General features: G+C 35.1%; 2 protein-coding genes and 1 non-coding gene across 4 annotated transcripts in view; 2 read left to right on the forward strand and 1 right to left on the reverse strand.

Moving 5' to 3' along the window:
- LOC140744527 (uncharacterized) overlaps window positions 1–10,138 on the reverse strand; it is a 30,432-nt gene extending 20,294 nt beyond the window's left edge. The window contains exons 1-4 of the mRNA XM_073076155.1: window positions 9,736–10,138; window positions 9,219–9,372; window positions 1,541–1,612; window positions 162–380 (exon numbers count right to left, since the gene is read on the reverse strand). Coding sequence (XP_072932256.1) covers window positions 162–380; window positions 1,541–1,612; window positions 9,219–9,372; window positions 9,736–9,922 — 632 coding nt within the window. The 5' untranslated portion in view covers window positions 9,923–10,138. The remainder of the gene's footprint in view (window positions 1–161; window positions 381–1,540; window positions 1,613–9,218; window positions 9,373–9,735) is intronic.
- A 294-nt stretch (window positions 10,139–10,432) lies between these two features.
- Window positions 10,433–17,182, forward strand: LOC140744528 (diphthine methyltransferase). Of its 2 annotated transcripts, XM_073076157.1 has the most exons (7): window positions 10,433–10,634; window positions 10,821–11,018; window positions 13,631–13,636; window positions 15,425–15,546; window positions 15,653–16,114; window positions 16,342–16,474; window positions 16,841–17,182. In XM_073076157.1, exons 2-7 carry the CDS (start codon window positions 10,825–10,827, stop codon window positions 17,163–17,165), a joined length of 1,242 nt encoding a protein of 413 aa, XP_072932258.1. In that variant the 5' UTR covers window positions 10,433–10,634; window positions 10,821–10,824; the 3' UTR covers window positions 17,166–17,182. The 2 variants fall into 2 exon arrangements, with proteins under 2 accessions (XP_072932258.1, XP_072932257.1); XM_073076156.1 differs by lacking the exons at window positions 10,821–11,018; window positions 13,631–13,636 and having other exon boundaries at window positions 15,402–15,546.
- Window positions 17,183–18,129: 947 nt separating this feature from the next.
- TRNAR-CCU (transfer RNA arginine (anticodon CCU)) lies at window positions 18,130–18,202 on the forward strand. The gene has a single exon. It is a non-coding gene; the product is annotated as a tRNA-Arg (tRNA).
- Window positions 18,203–18,789: the final 587 nt, after the last annotated feature.

Here is an 18,789-nt window from a genome sequence, read left to right on the forward strand (position 1 = left end):
GCCAAAGGACAAAAGAAAGTCACTTTACGTAACCTACAAGAGTCTCCTTGAAGTGACACGTATGACACTGCTCTCGTAAAGATGGTAAATTGTCAAAAGGCTTCGCTTCCACGGCACCTTTTGATGATTTCAGAGTTTAGGGCCAACGCTTTAGCGCTTACCTGTGCAACCCTTGGAGTAGGGACTTAGCTCCAGCTATTACAGAGAGGGGCTCGTCTCTCAGCAGTCGGTCCCTCGCCACGACCACCAGTAAGGCCACGGCCCGCGCCACGTGACAGTACAGCTCTTCCCTCGCGCGCGCCCTCCCCCTCTGGAGCCAGCCAGCCACCCTCCACACGTGCGTTTGTCCCGGGAAATGCCGTGACGGTACCTCGAACTCCCTGTCATATTTCAAACATCCTGCTTACAACACACATGATCAATTTGTGAAATCCTTGAATATCGTTCTTGTGTTAGATTTTGTAACTCAACAAGATTGGTCGCACAGTATCAATCATTTCGAGCGCTTTCAAAGCCTCATTTGAATTTAATCCTTTGAAATTTGGACAAAAGCCGGTCACAAAGAACGATGTTCAAGTTACACGAGGACGCATCAATACGGTTATTTCTGTTCATCAAACCATATTGTTAGTTTTTGAATTTGTCTCTTGAATAGAATCGCCAATCGCCATTGCCAATCAACGATGCGTAAATTGTCACAAAAATTTTACCATTCAATTCCACGTACAGTACAGGAAACAAGATTTATTCACATCTACAGACATAGAGCTTGTCAGACGCGTGTCGGGGCAGACAAAAATATTCTCCTATACAATGCGTATAATATGTGCCCGCGCAAAAGTATAGTGTAATAAAAATAGTATAGTAAAATATAATCTTGTCTGCCACGGCCCGTGTCTGACACGTTCACTGTCTGTATATATTAACGGGGCCTGATACATACGAACGGTCGCCGTGCTGAACACAATTCACCATTAAAAAGCAGAAGTCGTAATGCCTACGATGATATGTATGTACCACTTTCTAACGACATACCATGCCTTGGTCTGGGAGATTTCATTTCTATGCAACATTGGCGGCTACTATGAGATGGTTCTACCACGTATGAATTCTATGTACTTACGTAAATAGTTACATTAATTTATGTATAGTAGAAGCGCTAATGCACGAATATAGGACCATGCTGTGGATAGGGGAGAAACATTGGCGCCAACATTGGCCTAGAGACATAATTTCTCTAGTCAGAATCCGTTCATTATTAAGTGAAAATTGGTGCAATGCGCCTAGAATTTGGATGATACGAAGGTCATACATATATTTATGTTTGTGCGAAATCCCACAAGCAAAATAATGTACAATACATATTATGATTATGTTGGCATGACAAGAATATTAAGCCACAATGCAAATGAGGTACAGTCACGCGGGCAAGTGCTATAAAAAATCTACAATTAAGAATTGTTTTGCGAAAAATGTTGGCGCCAACGTTTGTTATATCGAATACACATAAATAAACGGTACATATATTTGGGCGACATACCCCCATTCGCGTATCGATTCCAATTGTTTAGTACTTAGCTTCTTCGGCATATATACTTTGTCCATGTGCAAGCTTTATAAGAAAAAAATATTTGTAATAGTATGATGACTAGAAAATTATAGTTCTGGTTTGGTAACATTTATGGAAAATAGATATATATTGGCCTTAATGGCACTGATAGTATAGATATAATGTTGATTGCTCTTTATGTGAATAACCCGTGATAATTTTTATACTTATAAATTTTATAAAATATTAGCGAGTGAATGAACGGTGTGTCAATCACAGCAGTAATCGCAATTCGTAAGCTCAAGTTAAAGTAAAATTAATGACTATGCCCATTTTCATTTTGTCATTTTTTTTTTTTTTATAATTTTCATGTTCAAATTTTCACAAATACATTGAATGACTTATTACGCTCATTGAACCAAGCGACCCACGCGTCTTGTAGTCTTGTAAAAATGTTATACTTTATTAACTGACCTAAGAAATATGCATGTTACAATTATCCACCCAGATCAAAATCTTTATAATAACTAAACTTTATGCTCTACATTTGAAATTGTACGATTCCTGTGAATGTATGTACGATACCTAAAACTTCTCACAGCGAATGAATGAAAATGAACAATCTAGATTACATATAATCGTAATATCTCCAATAGCTTTATGTGTGTGATTGTACTACAATGCAATCAATATGCCACTGCTGTTGTAATCTAATGCTCTATGAAGCAGCAAAAATTAAAACGATATAGTAATGCTACATAATATAACATGATTATAGTATATGTTAATCCATTTCAGCACGTCGAAAAATATTACAAATATTATAAAAGTGTAATTGAAAAATATTAGAATATTTTCAAGAGAATCGAGACAACATAAAAATCTTATACAAAATTGTCTTATGCTATTATAATACTAATAGAAAATTAATTAATTTACATTTTTATTAATCATACAATCTACAACTAGTTTCGTAAAAGACTCCAGACTCGTATACTTCTAGAGAACTTCCCGAAACCTCCATAACCAGATTGGGTGGCCTTAATTCATACCGGTACTACTTACTACCTAGTACTTGAAAACTCAATTCAATCGAGCACTCGCTCAATCTAATCGCCAGCTCGGAAGTTCGATCCGATGCTTTAGTAGTAGGTAAGAATTCGATACCGAAGATACCGATACTTTTCTTTAAGTCATTTTGTAATTAAATACTTTGTGGTTGATTATAGCAAACCTGACATCTATATAAAATAAAATGCTTACATCGTGTGTTCGTTTCGTAATTGTACTCGAGTCAATTGTAAGCTAATGGAATGTTTTTGTATGAACATTGTTCTATCGCCGCGGTATTAATACAACGCCATGTATGGCACTGTTTCAGTGTCTTTGTCCTTAACGTGAATATTATGCAAGTTAAACGCTTGCTTGTATCGAAAATAGTTTAGTACAATTTTTAGAACGAAATGTAGAACCAGTATGGTTCGGTATAGTTCTGCATTTCATACATATAGTTCTGCATTTCATACATAAGGAGCAGAGGTTTCAGGGAAAATCCATCGTATATGGAAATGGTCAGTGTGGAGGGCGACAAATCTTTGATAAACCCAACTTCAAAACTTATAAAAGAAAATCCTGAATCCGCTATTAGTTAGCAGTTATTTCCATATACTCGTAGTTATAGAACTAAATACGAAATTAATTAAGATGAGACATTTTAACGGGAGCGAAGCCGCAGACAACACTAGATTCTCAAACTAACACAGAATCTATAAAATGTTTTGATTGTTTTCAATTGAAGATGTCTCCTACGTCACCAATCAATTAATATTGAAGAATTGATACGAGGCAATGATTTTTATGAAATCGAAATAGCAAACAAGAATACAGTAGATCTAAAGTGACCACTGTTCGTGGACATCTGTAATCAATCTCGAATAAGAATCCTAACATATGATAGACTCAAATAGGAATTCAATTTTACTACATTTGATGTCTAAGTTGCCTCGTGTAGCAATTTTATAAGTATTTGAATTTGAATCATCGTGATAATAATACATAGGCTCTCTTTTGTTCAATGATATTCTAGAAATTTTAGGGGAGGAGGCGTTCGAACATGCGCACTACAGCCCTTAATAGTCACAAAGGAAACAAAGAGTTTTACTGAGTACTGACCAGACCTCTGACCACTCTCGAAAAAAGAGGAAAAAGTTTTTTCTGTTGAATTGTTTAATTCAATGTTACGAAGAAATTATGTTTGACGTCTTTTCTTGGCGTAGGTTATATTTGATCGTTATATTTTCTAAATACACGTGACCCAGTTCCATAGGAATCTATTGTATCTATTGATTTTTGAAAACGCACTAATTTTATCAAAAGAGGCAGGATTTTTAGCATACGTTGTCGGAAAAAGTATATACGCGCATGGCAATACAAGTAAAACATACATCTCGGTCGAAAACGATCTGCGATCATTAACACGTTTTTTTTCATAATAAGTACTTAGAGATTGAGTATGGGGACTAAGTTGGGACGTCTCGACTCGCTACTGTACCCTTCAAAGTAAAACACAACATATTTCCCTAATAACATTATTAGGCAGACATAAGCCGTGGCCCCTTTGCAGCAGAAGGGTTCCACCTTCCACCACCTTCCAAATATTTCTAAGCCTAAGGGTTTGACACCTTAGGCATATCAAAAATAACTTAATACCCGTTGAACATGTTGCAAAGCGCTCTGAAGTGTAACATGTAAGCGAATTTTTATAACCCTGCAAGAGCCTTTTGGGATCCTAATCAATCACTGAACCCTATCGTTCAGTACTTATACAAGCTACACAATCATATCGTTAACGTGATTCAGAACACTACTGACGCCATCTATTGGTCTTCAGAATAGTCGGTATTTTACAACGAGGTATGTAGGTAGCAGCACCTGAGCTGTTTATGAGTACAGAGTAACTCATTCACCTAGGAATAGTGTCGACGTAACTGATTTCAATCAAGTTGTCTTCGCATGGTTCTAGGTTCAATTCTCTGCGTTTTTGGGAATGTAGTAGTTGAAATTTTGATGCTGTTGTTATGAGGCAGACGTAGGTGTAGCGGTAGTGCTTTCGGATTCGAACCACGCAATATTCTACCACCTCGAAACATTTAAATTTCGATTTTTCTCTCGCTTCGGATGTTATATCGTATGAAGTGGCTATCTTAGTGGTGGTTCGGTCCAAAGTTAACTATATGAAGTTGACTGGAGATTTTTATAGTCGGCAGTGATCACTTATCATCAGCTAGAATGCTCTCGTTTGGTACTTCAATCTTATAAAAAAGATAAACGTTTGTAAACTTTGTATTTATCAACACAGGTCCCTTGCAGACGATACGTCCTTCTACTTTATTCCAACAAGTTATAATAGAATGTAATGAATAGGATACTGTCATTCGGAATGGTTTTTATTCGTCCGAGTGAAAACATTAATTGATACTAATGAGTCAGGACTGCAGGCGGAGGGGCCACCACGCTTTTGTTTAAGCACGCAATGTTTTTATAACAAGCCGTCCACCCGCGGTTTAACTTGTGGACACAATTTCTAATCATACGAGAGTAAAAGACGCTTTCTACACTTACAGCCCACAGTAGGATTCCCTGTGTGTCTAGTCACACTAGGATGACTGTGTCGTGGGTGCCAAGGACACACATAATGACGAATACACAAACACACAAACATAGAACTATAATCTAAATTCATCATTCAGACATCTGTCTGGCTGGGGATCGAACCCTGTACGTGTCGACTTCAACGTGTCAATATTAATTTCAGTACATAAAAAAATAAACTATCTTACTCCCCGTAAAAACTTTTGTAAGCGGACGAAGACGCGTCGTCGTAATTTTCTTCGTAGAAATTACTGTAACACGTGGACAGTCCCGTTAAAATAGCGTCAGACGGGTTTGCGATACCTTGTAGCGTAAAAATATGACTAATATAAAAAGTATTAATGTTCCCATTTGTTTTAATGGTTTTCACTTACCATTGAAATCTGTAATCAATACCATTTAGGTAGGGTGCAAGCTCATTTGTGGTGGACACAAATGAGTTGCTATCCCTACGACCCCCCTTTATAAGTAACAACACACCTAAGTGAACTGTTTTACCACCTCCATATCTTTTCTAATACCAGTGATGCAATGATAGCCATTTAGACTAAGAAAATGGCAAATATATTACAGACGCACACATTTTATATTCCACAGATTTAAAGGCATGATGTGAGTCACCATCTTGCAGGAAATTGCAAGCAGTTTCTTTATCTTCTGTTTCCGCTGTCGCGCCAAGTAGATCAGTAATATTTCTTTTGTTTTTACGATTCCCAAAGGAACGGTATTGAACGATCGGTCTTATTATCTCAATTATTATGGCTAAAGCGTAACTGCATGTTGGCAGGGTAGTCAAAGGAATGGCGAGCACATTTAGAGGCCTAAAGGTGTAAGGAAAAAACTTGACCAATTTACAAATTTTGAAGGTGGTAGAACCCTTTGTGGTTCGACTCCGGCGGCACCACCGCCACACCTATTTCTACCTAATAACAGCAGTGTTAGGCGCTGCTGTGTTCCGGTTTGAAGGGTGTGGTAAGGGAGACAGACTTTTCCGAGGCGTTCCAGCTTAGTCCTCAGGGGTAGCGGCGCATCTGTGGCCGACCTCAGGTAGGAATATCTAATCCTATCTGGGGTTGATTACAGATGTCCATGGGCGGCAGTAGCCACTTACCATCAGGTGGACTGCATGCTCGTCTGCTACCCTAATATTATAAAAAAAAAAATACAAATTTTGAACGTAAATCTTACCATGTCGCGGAAGCGAATATTTCTCGTGATTACAGTAAAGTCGCTGTGTCCTCAAACATTAAAGAAAATAAACTTCAAAAATGAAATACCCTGATCTCTTTAATATTCTATTTTATTATTTGTCAATATGTGCTACAAAAACGTAATCCCATACTTATTATGATAGTTAAAAATACAGCTTTTTAAATTATTGAAAGATAGAGATGGACAGACAAGCGGAAGGATAGACGGACAGACAGGCGTAGTCTAAGTAAAAAGCTTCAGTACATAACCTTGACAAGGTAACCATTTCGCAATAATCTATACGGCTAAATCTAACCCAAATTTAGATCGGACGTGCAGACCAAAAGCAAAACAAAAGCTCGTTGTAAAGGTCCGCAGTAATTCCGTAAGCTCGCTCAAGCGGATATAGTAATTTAACTGTCACAAATCATATGAACCTATCAGTGGCATCTGATATAACAGGCCATCTTTATTGGAGCGTAGCCTCTCACATATCACATAAACCAGGTTTTTTACATTTTACAATAGAAATTTAATTTCTGTATTAACTTTTGTGGCGCTGTCTACGATTCCGTAGAATGTGTATGAGTTCGGTGAGATTTATGCCTAAAGACCTGAAACTTAGTTCATCATTCAACACTATAATTTCACACACTCGTGTATAAAGAAGACGACCAATCAACGTACAAGTGTTGCAGTAGAATATCAGTGTCGCCCACAATTCAATGAGTTTCCTTTTGTGAGTAAATAAGGTCGCTGCAATCATTGATGCTTCACTGTAACTCGATCCCTGCATTCGTTTGTCAAGTACCCACCTCATCATGGCGTCTGAAGAGCAAGTCAGTTGACGGATATTTTAGGTGATTTTTTTCTGAGATGACAGTTTTTATTATTATTGACTTTTTACAACTTTGGTATAGGTAATCTCGTTCAATACAGGTGGAAAGAGAAAGGTTAATCGGTTGACTGATGACTACCAATTATACAGTGATTCCTTCTAACAGCACTTTCCACCTACTACCACCGTACGTCACAGGAGATATTAGTCCAGAACAAATGACCGGCAAGCAAAAAGCGAAGTATGCGTATTTTGCGAGTCCCCGACGTCAGATAAGATCAGCTCCCGAGACGCGCGACAATTAATTCGATTGACCCACACCTTCGCTTGGAGAACACGATTGCAGATTCGAGCTGTAATAAGTGTAGTATTAAAGACTTCTCACTTTTCAAGCATTTTGAAAGCTATTCTCACGTTTTCATGGAGTTGAAGTAAATTAAGCATATAAATAAATATGTTTACTTTTCCATCTTGAAGGATTAGTGTGATGTGCGTACGATAAACACACATGATCACACTTAGATCTAAAGCAGGCCATTGCAAATCCGTTTGATTGGGATCAAACCCAGAATTGTGTGTAGAGTATTCGAGATGATCTACTAGATAAGATGACCGAGATGCAATACAACTAATGCGATTGACCTCCGCCTCCGCTGCTGGACGCGGCGCGGAGGCAGGACTCAGATTGGATAACAACCTATAAGTATCCTCTGATTTGATATTATTATGCACCCTTTGTCTACGTTTACTGGAATTTAATGTTATAATGAGGTACGCCAGCTGACATCACACAATGGATACCTGAAGGCCTCCAAAACATGACGTGACAGCTATGATTTGATGGTCTTGGGACAAAATAGAGCAGTGGAGGCATTTGGGGAAGTCCCCGGTAGTGGGACAATGTAGGTTAAACTGAAAGAAAAATAGTCATAGCCTGTGTCAATTTAAAGATATAATATTTTTTACTTTTACTACCATCATGTAGTCATTGGATCATATGGATAAGTACAATTTTTACAATTGTGTTGCATCCAAAATCTTTACAGGAAAATCATCATGTTTTGGTTGCTATTAAAATTTTATCATAGCTATTTCTTCATTTAACATGTGATTTATTACCTAAAACTCAAATAATTCACCTTAAATTAAATATTTTTCAATTAGCTCTTTAATTTATAAATTAAAAATCTTTGGGATTTATTATGTATTGAATAAATCTTTCCTTATTATTATAAAACATGACTAGAAATCAGATACACACATTTTTTGTCACTCAATTCTCACACTTAAATTATATAGTCTGATGTGAACAACTTACCAACACAATGTAGCACCAAAACTTCACATCATTGTACTTAATCCAAAGTAATTATTAGGTATAATAAATTTGTGTAAGCTTCTGATGAAGTCACTGGTTATTTCATGTACCCATTCATCTGCCTTTGAACTGTGTGACATGCTTTTGAGGCCCACCCCAGTTGCGGCAGTAACCTTCTTTCATTCGTAGGTCATAATAGGGAGTTGTGGCTAATTTAGTCTACCTAAATTATGGCAGTGAATTAGCATTTTTTTAAATGCTACAGTAAAACCATCTTTAACCAAGACAATTGTTTAGTAATAACCAAATCAATTTCACAGTCTCACATAGAGACTCCCTGTGACTGCACACATGCTTAAAGAAATACACAACCACACAATACAATAGATCAGGGGAGTTCCATGTAGTAATACAGCAGTAATTCAGTAGTGTGGCTTTATACCTGAGGTAGAAGTTTGAAGTCACATTTATCGGTGAAGAAAAGGTTCTTATAAGTGCCCATAGGCATTTAAAGACACTATTTATATTTCCACAGAACAAGAATTAATTAAACTTGTGACATTTTTCTAAACAAACTGGCCATTATAATGTAATAATTGAGCTGTGCACATCACTATAACACATTTTAGACACAATTATAGGTGTGTTACAATTAAATTTTCATAACTTACCCTTTCTCTCGTATAGAGTGAAGCTGCTTTGGGGAAAGTGGATGTGGCTCCATGCCAGCATCCAGTGCTGCTGCGTCCAGTTCATCGCAAGGTGGTGCTACTATGATGTCTGAGGGGCGATTACCTTGGCCCGTGAAGCGGGACTGAGGGAGCACTGTTACAAAAGATTTAAATGTTTAAAAATGTTTTGATATTTATAGTATTCTAAATAAATAGAGTTTCTAGCCACATTTAAAGGGGGTCAGTCAGGTTAAATGTGTAAGGAGGGTCACAGCCAGGACATGTGGCAGAAATTCTACAAAAAAAATTTACATCATAGTTCCAAAGGCATTCAGAGCATCTAATTGTAACAATCTAATTGATCATCTTTACCGCCTATCGGCATTTGAAATTAAAGAACTTCTAATACATAATCATTTTCTAAGTAGTCCCTTATGCTTTCAAGAGGAGCTTTATATCATATCACTATGGGTGTTACAACTTCACTTCTAAAATAAATGTTATAATGCATGCTTACCGATGGGAAAAGTCTTCCAGTGGTAGAGAAAGTCCTCAGCGACCTGTTTGATGTTGTTGACGAGCTGCTCCACTTCGGGCGGCGCGCCCACCAGCTGCACGTCAAAGCGCAGCGGCTCGCGCTCCGGCGCCGGCGGCTCCAGCAGCAGCGAGTTCGGCCGCGACGCCCGCTCCTCCGCCATCGCCATCAGACCACCACTAAACGCATAATCATTTCACGCCGACCACTTATTGTTTCACTATTCAAATATTCACACATTTCAACTATACAACCCGATACACCTCGACATAACACCTAACATGCCGCACGATAACGAGCTATATTTACAGAGGGAGGCGACAAAACTCAAAATAGTTAACAAAAAGACGGGAAAGAAAAGCGATACGGTGATACTCCAATCAGATTTGACAAACTGACACTGACAGTAATTATTTATTTGCCGCTTGACAGATTGTCAAATGATACGCCATCTTGATTAATAAAGCTTGCCTTCCAGTTCGATTTCTAATGTCGGTTGTCTATTAATATTTTAATGCATTTTCATATTAATAATTTATTACTAGCATTTATTTTAAAAAAATTGAACATAGTTCCTTTAAAGATACATCAAACCCTTGGTACAAAATCGGTACAATTTTTTATTATCTGTGTTCTTTGATTCTTGATTCGATGGTTATTAAAATACTCTTATCTTATCTGTGTTTCGATGTTTCTTGTCAATGTGGTGAATTCGATTTTGTTTATTAAAAGTACGGGTTTTATTTATGAAATTCAATTATAATCGTTAATAGCATTATACATTCCAGCATTTTTATAATTTACTCACCTTTAGTTAAACAATTAGTGTTCAAATACATAACATTCGTGATCGTAAAGGAAATTGAAGGTGATCGAGTTAGGTATGTCCTACATTGTACATTTCCTATCATAAGAGTTTTATCATTTCACGTTTGCGTCGCGCGTTTTTCGTTCGTTTATTTGTGAAAGTCCACGTTAATCTCTAACTTTTGTTTCGATGGTAAGTTTTTGGTTCCTACGTCTTTTTTGTTTGATTTCTTTTGTTATCAAAACATCTTGGTTTTTAGAGCGATGGAGGCAATGGACATCCAGGCTGTGGAGTCGAAGCTGAGCGACGTGACCGTGACCGCCATACCGATGAGCGGGAAAGCCATTCACAAGGAGTTAAGCCATACGGGAAGCAGCCACGCTACGATATCCACAGTTCCGGCCGCATCGCCTTCTTCGAAAGATAAGGACAATGGGATGTCGAAGTACGCTCAACTGTTAGCCGTCATCGAAGAGATGGGTAAGGAAGTGAGACCTAGTTACTCGGGCAGTCGCAGCTCGGCGGAACGTCTGAAACGCGGCATCGTCCACGCCCGCATCCTCGTAAGGGAGTGCCTGCTAGAAACCGAGAGATCGGCTCGGCAGTAACTCTCTGTGATAAGTTATTTCAGTCAATTTCTAGTGTACCTCAATATGACACTCAAGGATAGTTGAGATTCCCCAACTGATTCAGATTGCATACTTGCTAGTGTTTACACCAATTGTAATGCCATAGTCATCTACAAATTTAAATAATACCTAGTTAAATTGATATGATGAGAATTTATTGCCCACTTATAGCTAGACGAATGAACCCGTAGACTTTATCAGAATAGACCACAATGAAACTTAAGAGAAACCACACTTATAATAACCAAATTTTATTATATATTTGTCATTCTATTTATACATAAGTTTTACCAATAACAAAATGTAGCTGAAAAATATACAAACCACTTATTAAGGAAAAAATATATTTATTAATGATAATGAAGGTATCTCCGTTTTAATTAACATAATTGTAGCTGATAACCATCAGTTCTCAGGATGGGTTTATAGACCTGAAACTTACACAGTGGAATTAGTTAACCAATTACCATATTTATACTATTGAATTCAATATGAGATGATAGTTTTAAATTTAAATTTGTTTAATTATAGTTATTACAAAGTTAGACGTTGCTCATGAATGATATTTGCAATTTTACATTTGGCATTTTTAATCATGTTATTGAAATATAAATTGACATTATCTAACAAGAGTTAATATTATTAGATTTAAACGAAATATATAATTCAGGGTACTTAGACATTAAATTTAAGATGTCAAAATTACGAAAATCGGGACACTTATTGTTTAATTGCATTGCAAACATTTTTGGAACAATTTTTTAAACAAAGTATCTATAATGACTTACCCAAAGAACATTCTCTGCTTTAAAATGTATACTCTTTCTCTAAATACATATTGATAATATAGTGATAAATTAAAATTAAGTAATTGGCAGTTGTGAATTCATATATTGTACTTCTTACCTTAAAAATAATGTAATTTTGTTTTTTGTTGTGTTGGTGTTAGTAACTATTGGTATGTACTTTAATAGACACTGTTCATTATGTATAGTGCCTATAAGTATATGCATAAAAGTACAAAACCATTTTATAACGAAATCAAGAACAGTCTGTAAGAAATAAAGATGCACCATATTATTTTAATCATCTTATTGACCAGTGTAAACTTCTTATAGGCAAGCCAGTGATCTGAGAAAGTATTACTTTTTAATATGTGGAACATCAAACCAAATAACTTTTAATTGAAAACTCAATTATAGATACATATTTGATAAGCAGATTGTTTTAAATATCATTATTGTTATTATAATAGTGATATAAAGTTTACAAATGACATTGTCTGTACAACCATTTCACCACTATCCACCTTTGTCTCAACAAAGAGCCTTAATTAAAAAACAGCAGAAAAAAAATCATAAATCAGGTAATAGGGGCAAATTATCATCCTAAGTTTTGAAGAAGATTTACATTAGTCAATACATGCTATACAAGAGAATATATGTTCAAAATAGTAAAAAAAGTAGTAAAAGTGATTTTCAGGTGCAGTATTTGAATTTCCCCAAGTCTAAATATGTATGTATGTGTCTTTGTCATAAATAATACATTTATTTATTTCTAAGATACTCTTTATCTACTATACTTATATATATAAAACTACATTCACGTATCTATCTTTTCCTTAACGAGAACATTTCAACTCCCATTGGGAAGACTCATACAATACAAACACTAGTTGATAAATAAGTTGATATTATGTCCTGATAGAACTCGGGCTGTGATCGCAACATTTATTGTGAATATCTACCTCAAATGCAAACAAAATATTAATTATTTTTAACATTAATAATGGATGTTGTAATTTAAGCAGTGACATGTGTTACTATCGAAGACAGTCTAATGAATGTGTGCAAGATGTTAGTATCATGTACAGTGAACTGGAAATGATTATGCAGTGATATTATTGTTGTGTGGCTGTTCGGAGGATCATAGTCAGACGCTGATATTGTTACTTGTATGCATTGGGAGGCCGTAGGTGCACTGTATAATAGTAAAATAAGTCACTAAGTCGTAAAATTCAAATCATAATAAATATAAAATGTTTACTTATATCATGTACAAAGTAATGATGTATTGAGACATTTAATATTCATGTTTTAATTAGCGAAAGAATGAATAAAAACAAAAAAGTCAAAATGTGTGTGTAAAATCATTTAAATTGTAGTGGAATAGTGACTTATAATATTAATGACTTTTATTGGCTTTACAAATTTCTCAGTACAGCAGTTAGCCTAGCAATATATTTTAGGTACCGCAATGATACAGTGTACCTCCAGCCTCACAAAGCCAGTCTCATACATGACCTCATCATAGGATATTATAGTTTGTAAGACAATGTGCTCATTTATTTCGTTCGTAATATTAATTTCGTGTAGATTAAGTTGTATATATTTTACTTTTAATTAACCAATCCACCTTGTGACTACATTCAATACAATAGCTCCGTGTTTGTGTATGATAAATGAATTACCTTAAACATGCGTTTTTTAAACTGTTGCGATTTAATAGTGTTTGGGTGCAATGTAATGATTATTATAATACAAGAAAATCTTGTGTAACATGTAATTGCACCTAATAAATGATAAATATATAAATGTAGTTGTTGATTAATTCATATATTTAAAAAAAAAAAAAAAAAACATCAGTTTTTCTTCATCAGTTGTGGATATGATTTGTTAGAAAATAAATCGCATTTCAAATATGTACTACATCAACGTTTTGGATTTGTTCTATGTACGTGTAGCAATGGTTTAAAAAACGTTTGTATTTACAAGTCAGCATTTTAATCAAAGTTTAAAACGATACGATAGTTAAGATGTCGGTCCAACTGCCGTTGAAGTATACTTGATAGTGTTTAACTAGCCTTAAGAAGAAATTACGAAATAGTTTTAATTACTAGATATAAAATAAGTTACCATTAATGAATAGTACTTACTTGAATGTTAATGTCCTGAAGTCCATTTCAATTGAATTTTTATATTATATCGGATTTTCCTATACACGTAAATGATTTGTTCATATTAGATATCCAATTGTGGATTATTAATATGTTTATCTATTTATAAAAGATATACGATTCGATGTTTAAGCTGAAAGCATTTCACGTTTAGGGCTGCTAACCGGCAGTGGTTATATTTCAGGCTGCTAACCAGTGAATCCAAAAATATAATTATAAGTTAATTTAATACAAAACTGAATTAAAGACGCGGTTTAAACTCTACATTGCTTTACGTGCATTGCATATACAATCTACATGATGTTTTAAGTAATTTCAAATAATATTTATTAGATCGAATTATAAAATAAAATTTATTTACAGAAAATCATATATTTCCGAAAAATATTGTATACCACTTATATTGCTGGCTTAGCAGTCTTAGCGAAGAGACAAATTAGTACCAATTTATACCCTGTTACCTTAAGGATAAGCAGAGTTTTACCATTTACCTTTCCGCAAACCCCCAAACTAATTGTAAGTGATGAACCATAAGACAGTACAAATTTTAGAGATTTAGTAAAGACGTGCGTTGAACATGTGAAACGAGATATAAGTATATGTTAAATTTGTAACTGTTCGATGTAAGCGTTAGTATACCGTATTTATTCACGTATGGACTTATTTTTTATTATAAATATAGATAATTATATGGGTTTAAAATAGTAACGGTCGTTTTATTTCATTTTTCCACTTGAACCTGTTAAGAATAATAACTATATTTATTACTAACATTATGTAATGGATAACGTAATGTTAACTACATATAGGTTAAATGTTATGAAACTACTAAGAAGCAGATATAGTCTAGGAGCATCTAGGCTGGGTTCGATCCCGGCCAAGCAGGGATCCAAATGTTAAATGTACATTTTAATGACATAAGAAATCCTAGTGAGTGCCTTTGGAAGTAATGCGCTAATTAATGCGACACTTCAGGGAATTTTTTTTTGGACGAATACTAGATATTTTTCTTTATATAATTTTAGCTAATTTAGTAAATACCTTTTTACTCCTTTGGTATAACGTACAGCTCATACACATTCATTTTTACCAAATAGGCACTATAAAATAAAATAATTTTATATACATGCATAATTAATTAGCCCCACGACCATTTTAATGGAAGGTTCCGAATAAGATTTAGTACCTTAAATACTGTTAAATCTCGAAAAACTGTTCCTATAAAATTATGATTAATATAGCCATTATCATCCAGTGATAGTCCAAAATGGCGGTGAGCTGGACGTGCAAATGGCGTTGGGACACCGGATACAGCGCAGACTCAGTGGAGTGGTGTCCTGTAGCACCGTACCACGACGTGCTGGTCTGTGGGACTTATCAGCTGGAGAAAAAAGACGAAGGTGCATATGATTCACTTTTTGAGGCCTGATAACTCTGTATAAACAAGGTAATATAGGTAATTGGAAATTATAATTATGCTTAAATATCTTACTTTCAATCTTTCAGATTCTTTGCAGCAAGGAGTAACACAAAAACGACTGGGCAGGATATATCTTTTCAAATTCGACAAATATTCTACTGAAGTAAGACCTTTGCAAATCATTGACACATCAGGCATATTAGACCAAAAATGGTGTTATCACACCGTAAAAGGCTTTGCGATCTTAGCGGCTGTTACATCAGAAGGTTATATAGAGTTGTACCGGCTTCTTGAAGAAAAAACCTTGAATTTAAAATTGTGGATAAATGTTTCTATAGGAGAGAATATTCTAGCTCTCTCGGTCGACTGGTCATCAAACAAAGAACATTCAGACGAGCCTTGTTTAATAGTCAGTGACTCATCAGGCAGTGTTTCCTTGTGGAAGTTAGTTGGGGACGCTTTGCAGAAGATCGACACCTGGAAAGCACATGGGTTTGAAGCATGGGTTGCTGCTTTTAATTATTGGAATACGAATATATTTTATTCAGGTACGATTTATTAGTTTTTTAAAATGATTGTTATATAGTTATCGATATAATATGTTTCCCTATTTAAATAGTTCAGAGAAATCTTATATTAATTTATAAAGATGACAGGATCTTCCGTGAATCCATTTGAGCAGGACACTTATTTTGTTCTTTGGAATGTAAGATATTGCAATAGAATCACACATTCACCCATTAAATTTTGCTGTTTTCTTAACTTACTTAATAAGGTGGGGATGACTGCGGGTTCAAGAGTTTTGACGTAAGAATGCCAGAACCTGTGACGAGTAACCGCACCCATGAAGCCGGTGTAACGGCGGTCAGATCCCACATCGAGGTGGAACATCAGTTACTAACTGGCAGGTTCGCTATCTTGGGAAATGTATAGTAAACTCCAATAATTATATGTATACTCGCTGGATTTTGTTGATTTAAATATAACCTGGCAAGTACTTTAAAAATTGTTTTTTTAAAGTAAGTAAGCGATAACACCCCACTGTGAGCGGCCTAGAGGGGGCGGAGGCATACATGGAAGTTAACGGTCCAAAGAAAAACAGGGGGAGTTGAAGCGGTTTAGTTGTAACGGTTGTTTTGTGTTTTACTAAATAGGACTATTTCACATACAGATTATTGTTATAGGATATTCTTATGTTATTAAATGTATAATTGGTATTTTAGTATTTGTAAAGAAATAAGTGGTACATATATCTTAACTTTGTATTTTTTCAGTTATGACGAAAAGGTGCGGCTATGGGACACAAGGAACTTAAAACGTAGCGTGACAGACAACAACGTCAGCGGCGGCGTGTGGCGTCTTAAGTGGCATCCTTATTGCGGCAGCGTCATTTTAGCTGCCTGCATGTATGGCGGGTTTAGAACTTTGCGGAATGACGGCGAAATATCTGTTATAGGCGAATATTTAGAGCATGACAGCATAGCGTATGGAGCCGATTGGAGCTTCTCGAACGATTACTCAGCTGAAGTATCTTTGATCGCCACGTGTTCTTTTTACGATTGTAAAATGCATATTAGTGAGTTGAATTATAGACAATAAATGTGACTAAATATTTATATTTCTATGTCATTAAATACATTCTTTTAAATCCTTTTCCTTCACAACGAAACAGCTGGCAAAGCAGTGGGATGTTATACCTTCTAAAAGTGTTCTGTAAAGAAACCGTCTGTAACGCACCATTCTGGCAAACCGCAGGTCTTCTTAAAATTTCTCTGTGGCTCACGATTTTTTTATTCGTCAATTAATTTCAGAGACGAAATGGGGCTCGTTAATTATACCTCATGTAGCTTACCATGTGGCGCGTGATGCCGATGAAGGTTGACGGCCGATTCTGTAAATAATCTGCTTTGAATACAATCTTTTTATTTTTACAGAACAAATTTGCGATAGAAATATGATTTTAATTTTATTTTAATGTTATCTTTCGCGGCGTAAGAGTCAGATAAACGTATCTACAAAAAATCAAAAAAACTTTTTTCACAAAACGGTTCACAATGTAGTCCTTTATGAAATGGCAAAACGACGTAACGCTATATTAAATATTTCACAAGTTACAAAAAAAGAAATAACATAAGATTTCGACTGAACCATCGTATTATGAGTACCGTTAAATTAGTTTTAATTATCATGTTAACTGTTTGACCTATAAGAACGTATTTGCAAAAATACGTTTTTAATCATAGATTATTGTATGTCCACAATATCATAACTGAATATAATCTCTATTAATCAGCTGGCAAAGTTTGAAATGGCGAATTGTCACACTATTTTTGCTCTCCTGTAAAATTGACAAAATGAAGATACGTTCATCTGACTCTTACACCGCGCTTTGCTTCATCTGATATAGGTGTATAAAGAAAATCTAGATTTAACAATAATTTTTAATAACAAAATTAGGTTTACTTGTTATGAAAAATAACTTAGATATTAGATGTACTTACATATTATTCATTTATAATAACACAATTAAAATATTGTCCCAATTTTCGTAACTTCCTATACAGCCCCTGTGGCCTAATGGATAAGGCATCGGCCTCCTAAGCCGGGGATTGTGGGTTCGAGTCCCACCAGGGGTATTAATCAGATAATGTTATATGTTTTTAACTTCTATTTTTAATTTTATGTTTAAAAGTAGTGTATCATTATCTTTAAAGAATTGTCTCGAAATATAATTTTGATATAATTTAGTAATACTGATGTCATATCCATACATTTTACCACGTTTGTATTCAATTACGAATATGGAAATATTCAAATTTTGTAACATAGGTTTCCCCTATTATACTCATAAGTTAGCTTCTCTCTCAAAAACTGGAGACCAAAAAAAAGACAAATAAAAGATTGCATACGTTTTAAACATATTGTATTTCAATTTGCTTATGTCATGATAAATATAATTTATAACAATTACATACTTAATAAAGTAATCATTTGCCGTAAGTGATTAAAAAAAACTTACAACATTTACAATATTATGATGGCTTGGGATGTTCCGATCTTCCATTTGCTGACAGTATCCGCTCTTACCCGACACATTTTAAAAACATTAAAACTGGCCTGATTATTTCTACAATAAATTTGTACCTTAATGTTCGCTACATGTATACCGTCTATTTTCTATTCACTGGAATTAAAGTACACGATTTTCCTTTGAAAGCAATTA

This window comes from Epargyreus clarus, unplaced genomic scaffold (genome assembly GCF_041222505.1).
Source record: "Epargyreus clarus isolate Ecla_fem2 unplaced genomic scaffold, WU_Ecla_fem_2.2 ptg000008l, whole genome shotgun sequence".
Lineage (NCBI taxonomy): Eukaryota > Metazoa > Arthropoda > Insecta > Lepidoptera > Hesperiidae > Epargyreus > Epargyreus clarus.

Excerpts from the sequence above, each read along its gene's own strand:
- LOC140744528 (XM_073076157.1), top strand. The coding sequence starts at position 10,825 with ATGGAGGCAATGGACATCCAGGCTGTGGAGTCGAAGCTGAGCGACGTG. Across the intron at positions 15,547-15,652 it reads GCTGGAGAAAAAAGACGAAG|ATTCTTTGCAGCAAGGAGTA; the intron begins GTGCATATGATT and ends TCAATCTTTCAG. Across the intron at positions 16,475-16,840 it reads CATCAGTTACTAACTGGCAG|TTATGACGAAAAGGTGCGGC; the intron begins GTTCGCTATCTT and ends GTATTTTTTCAG.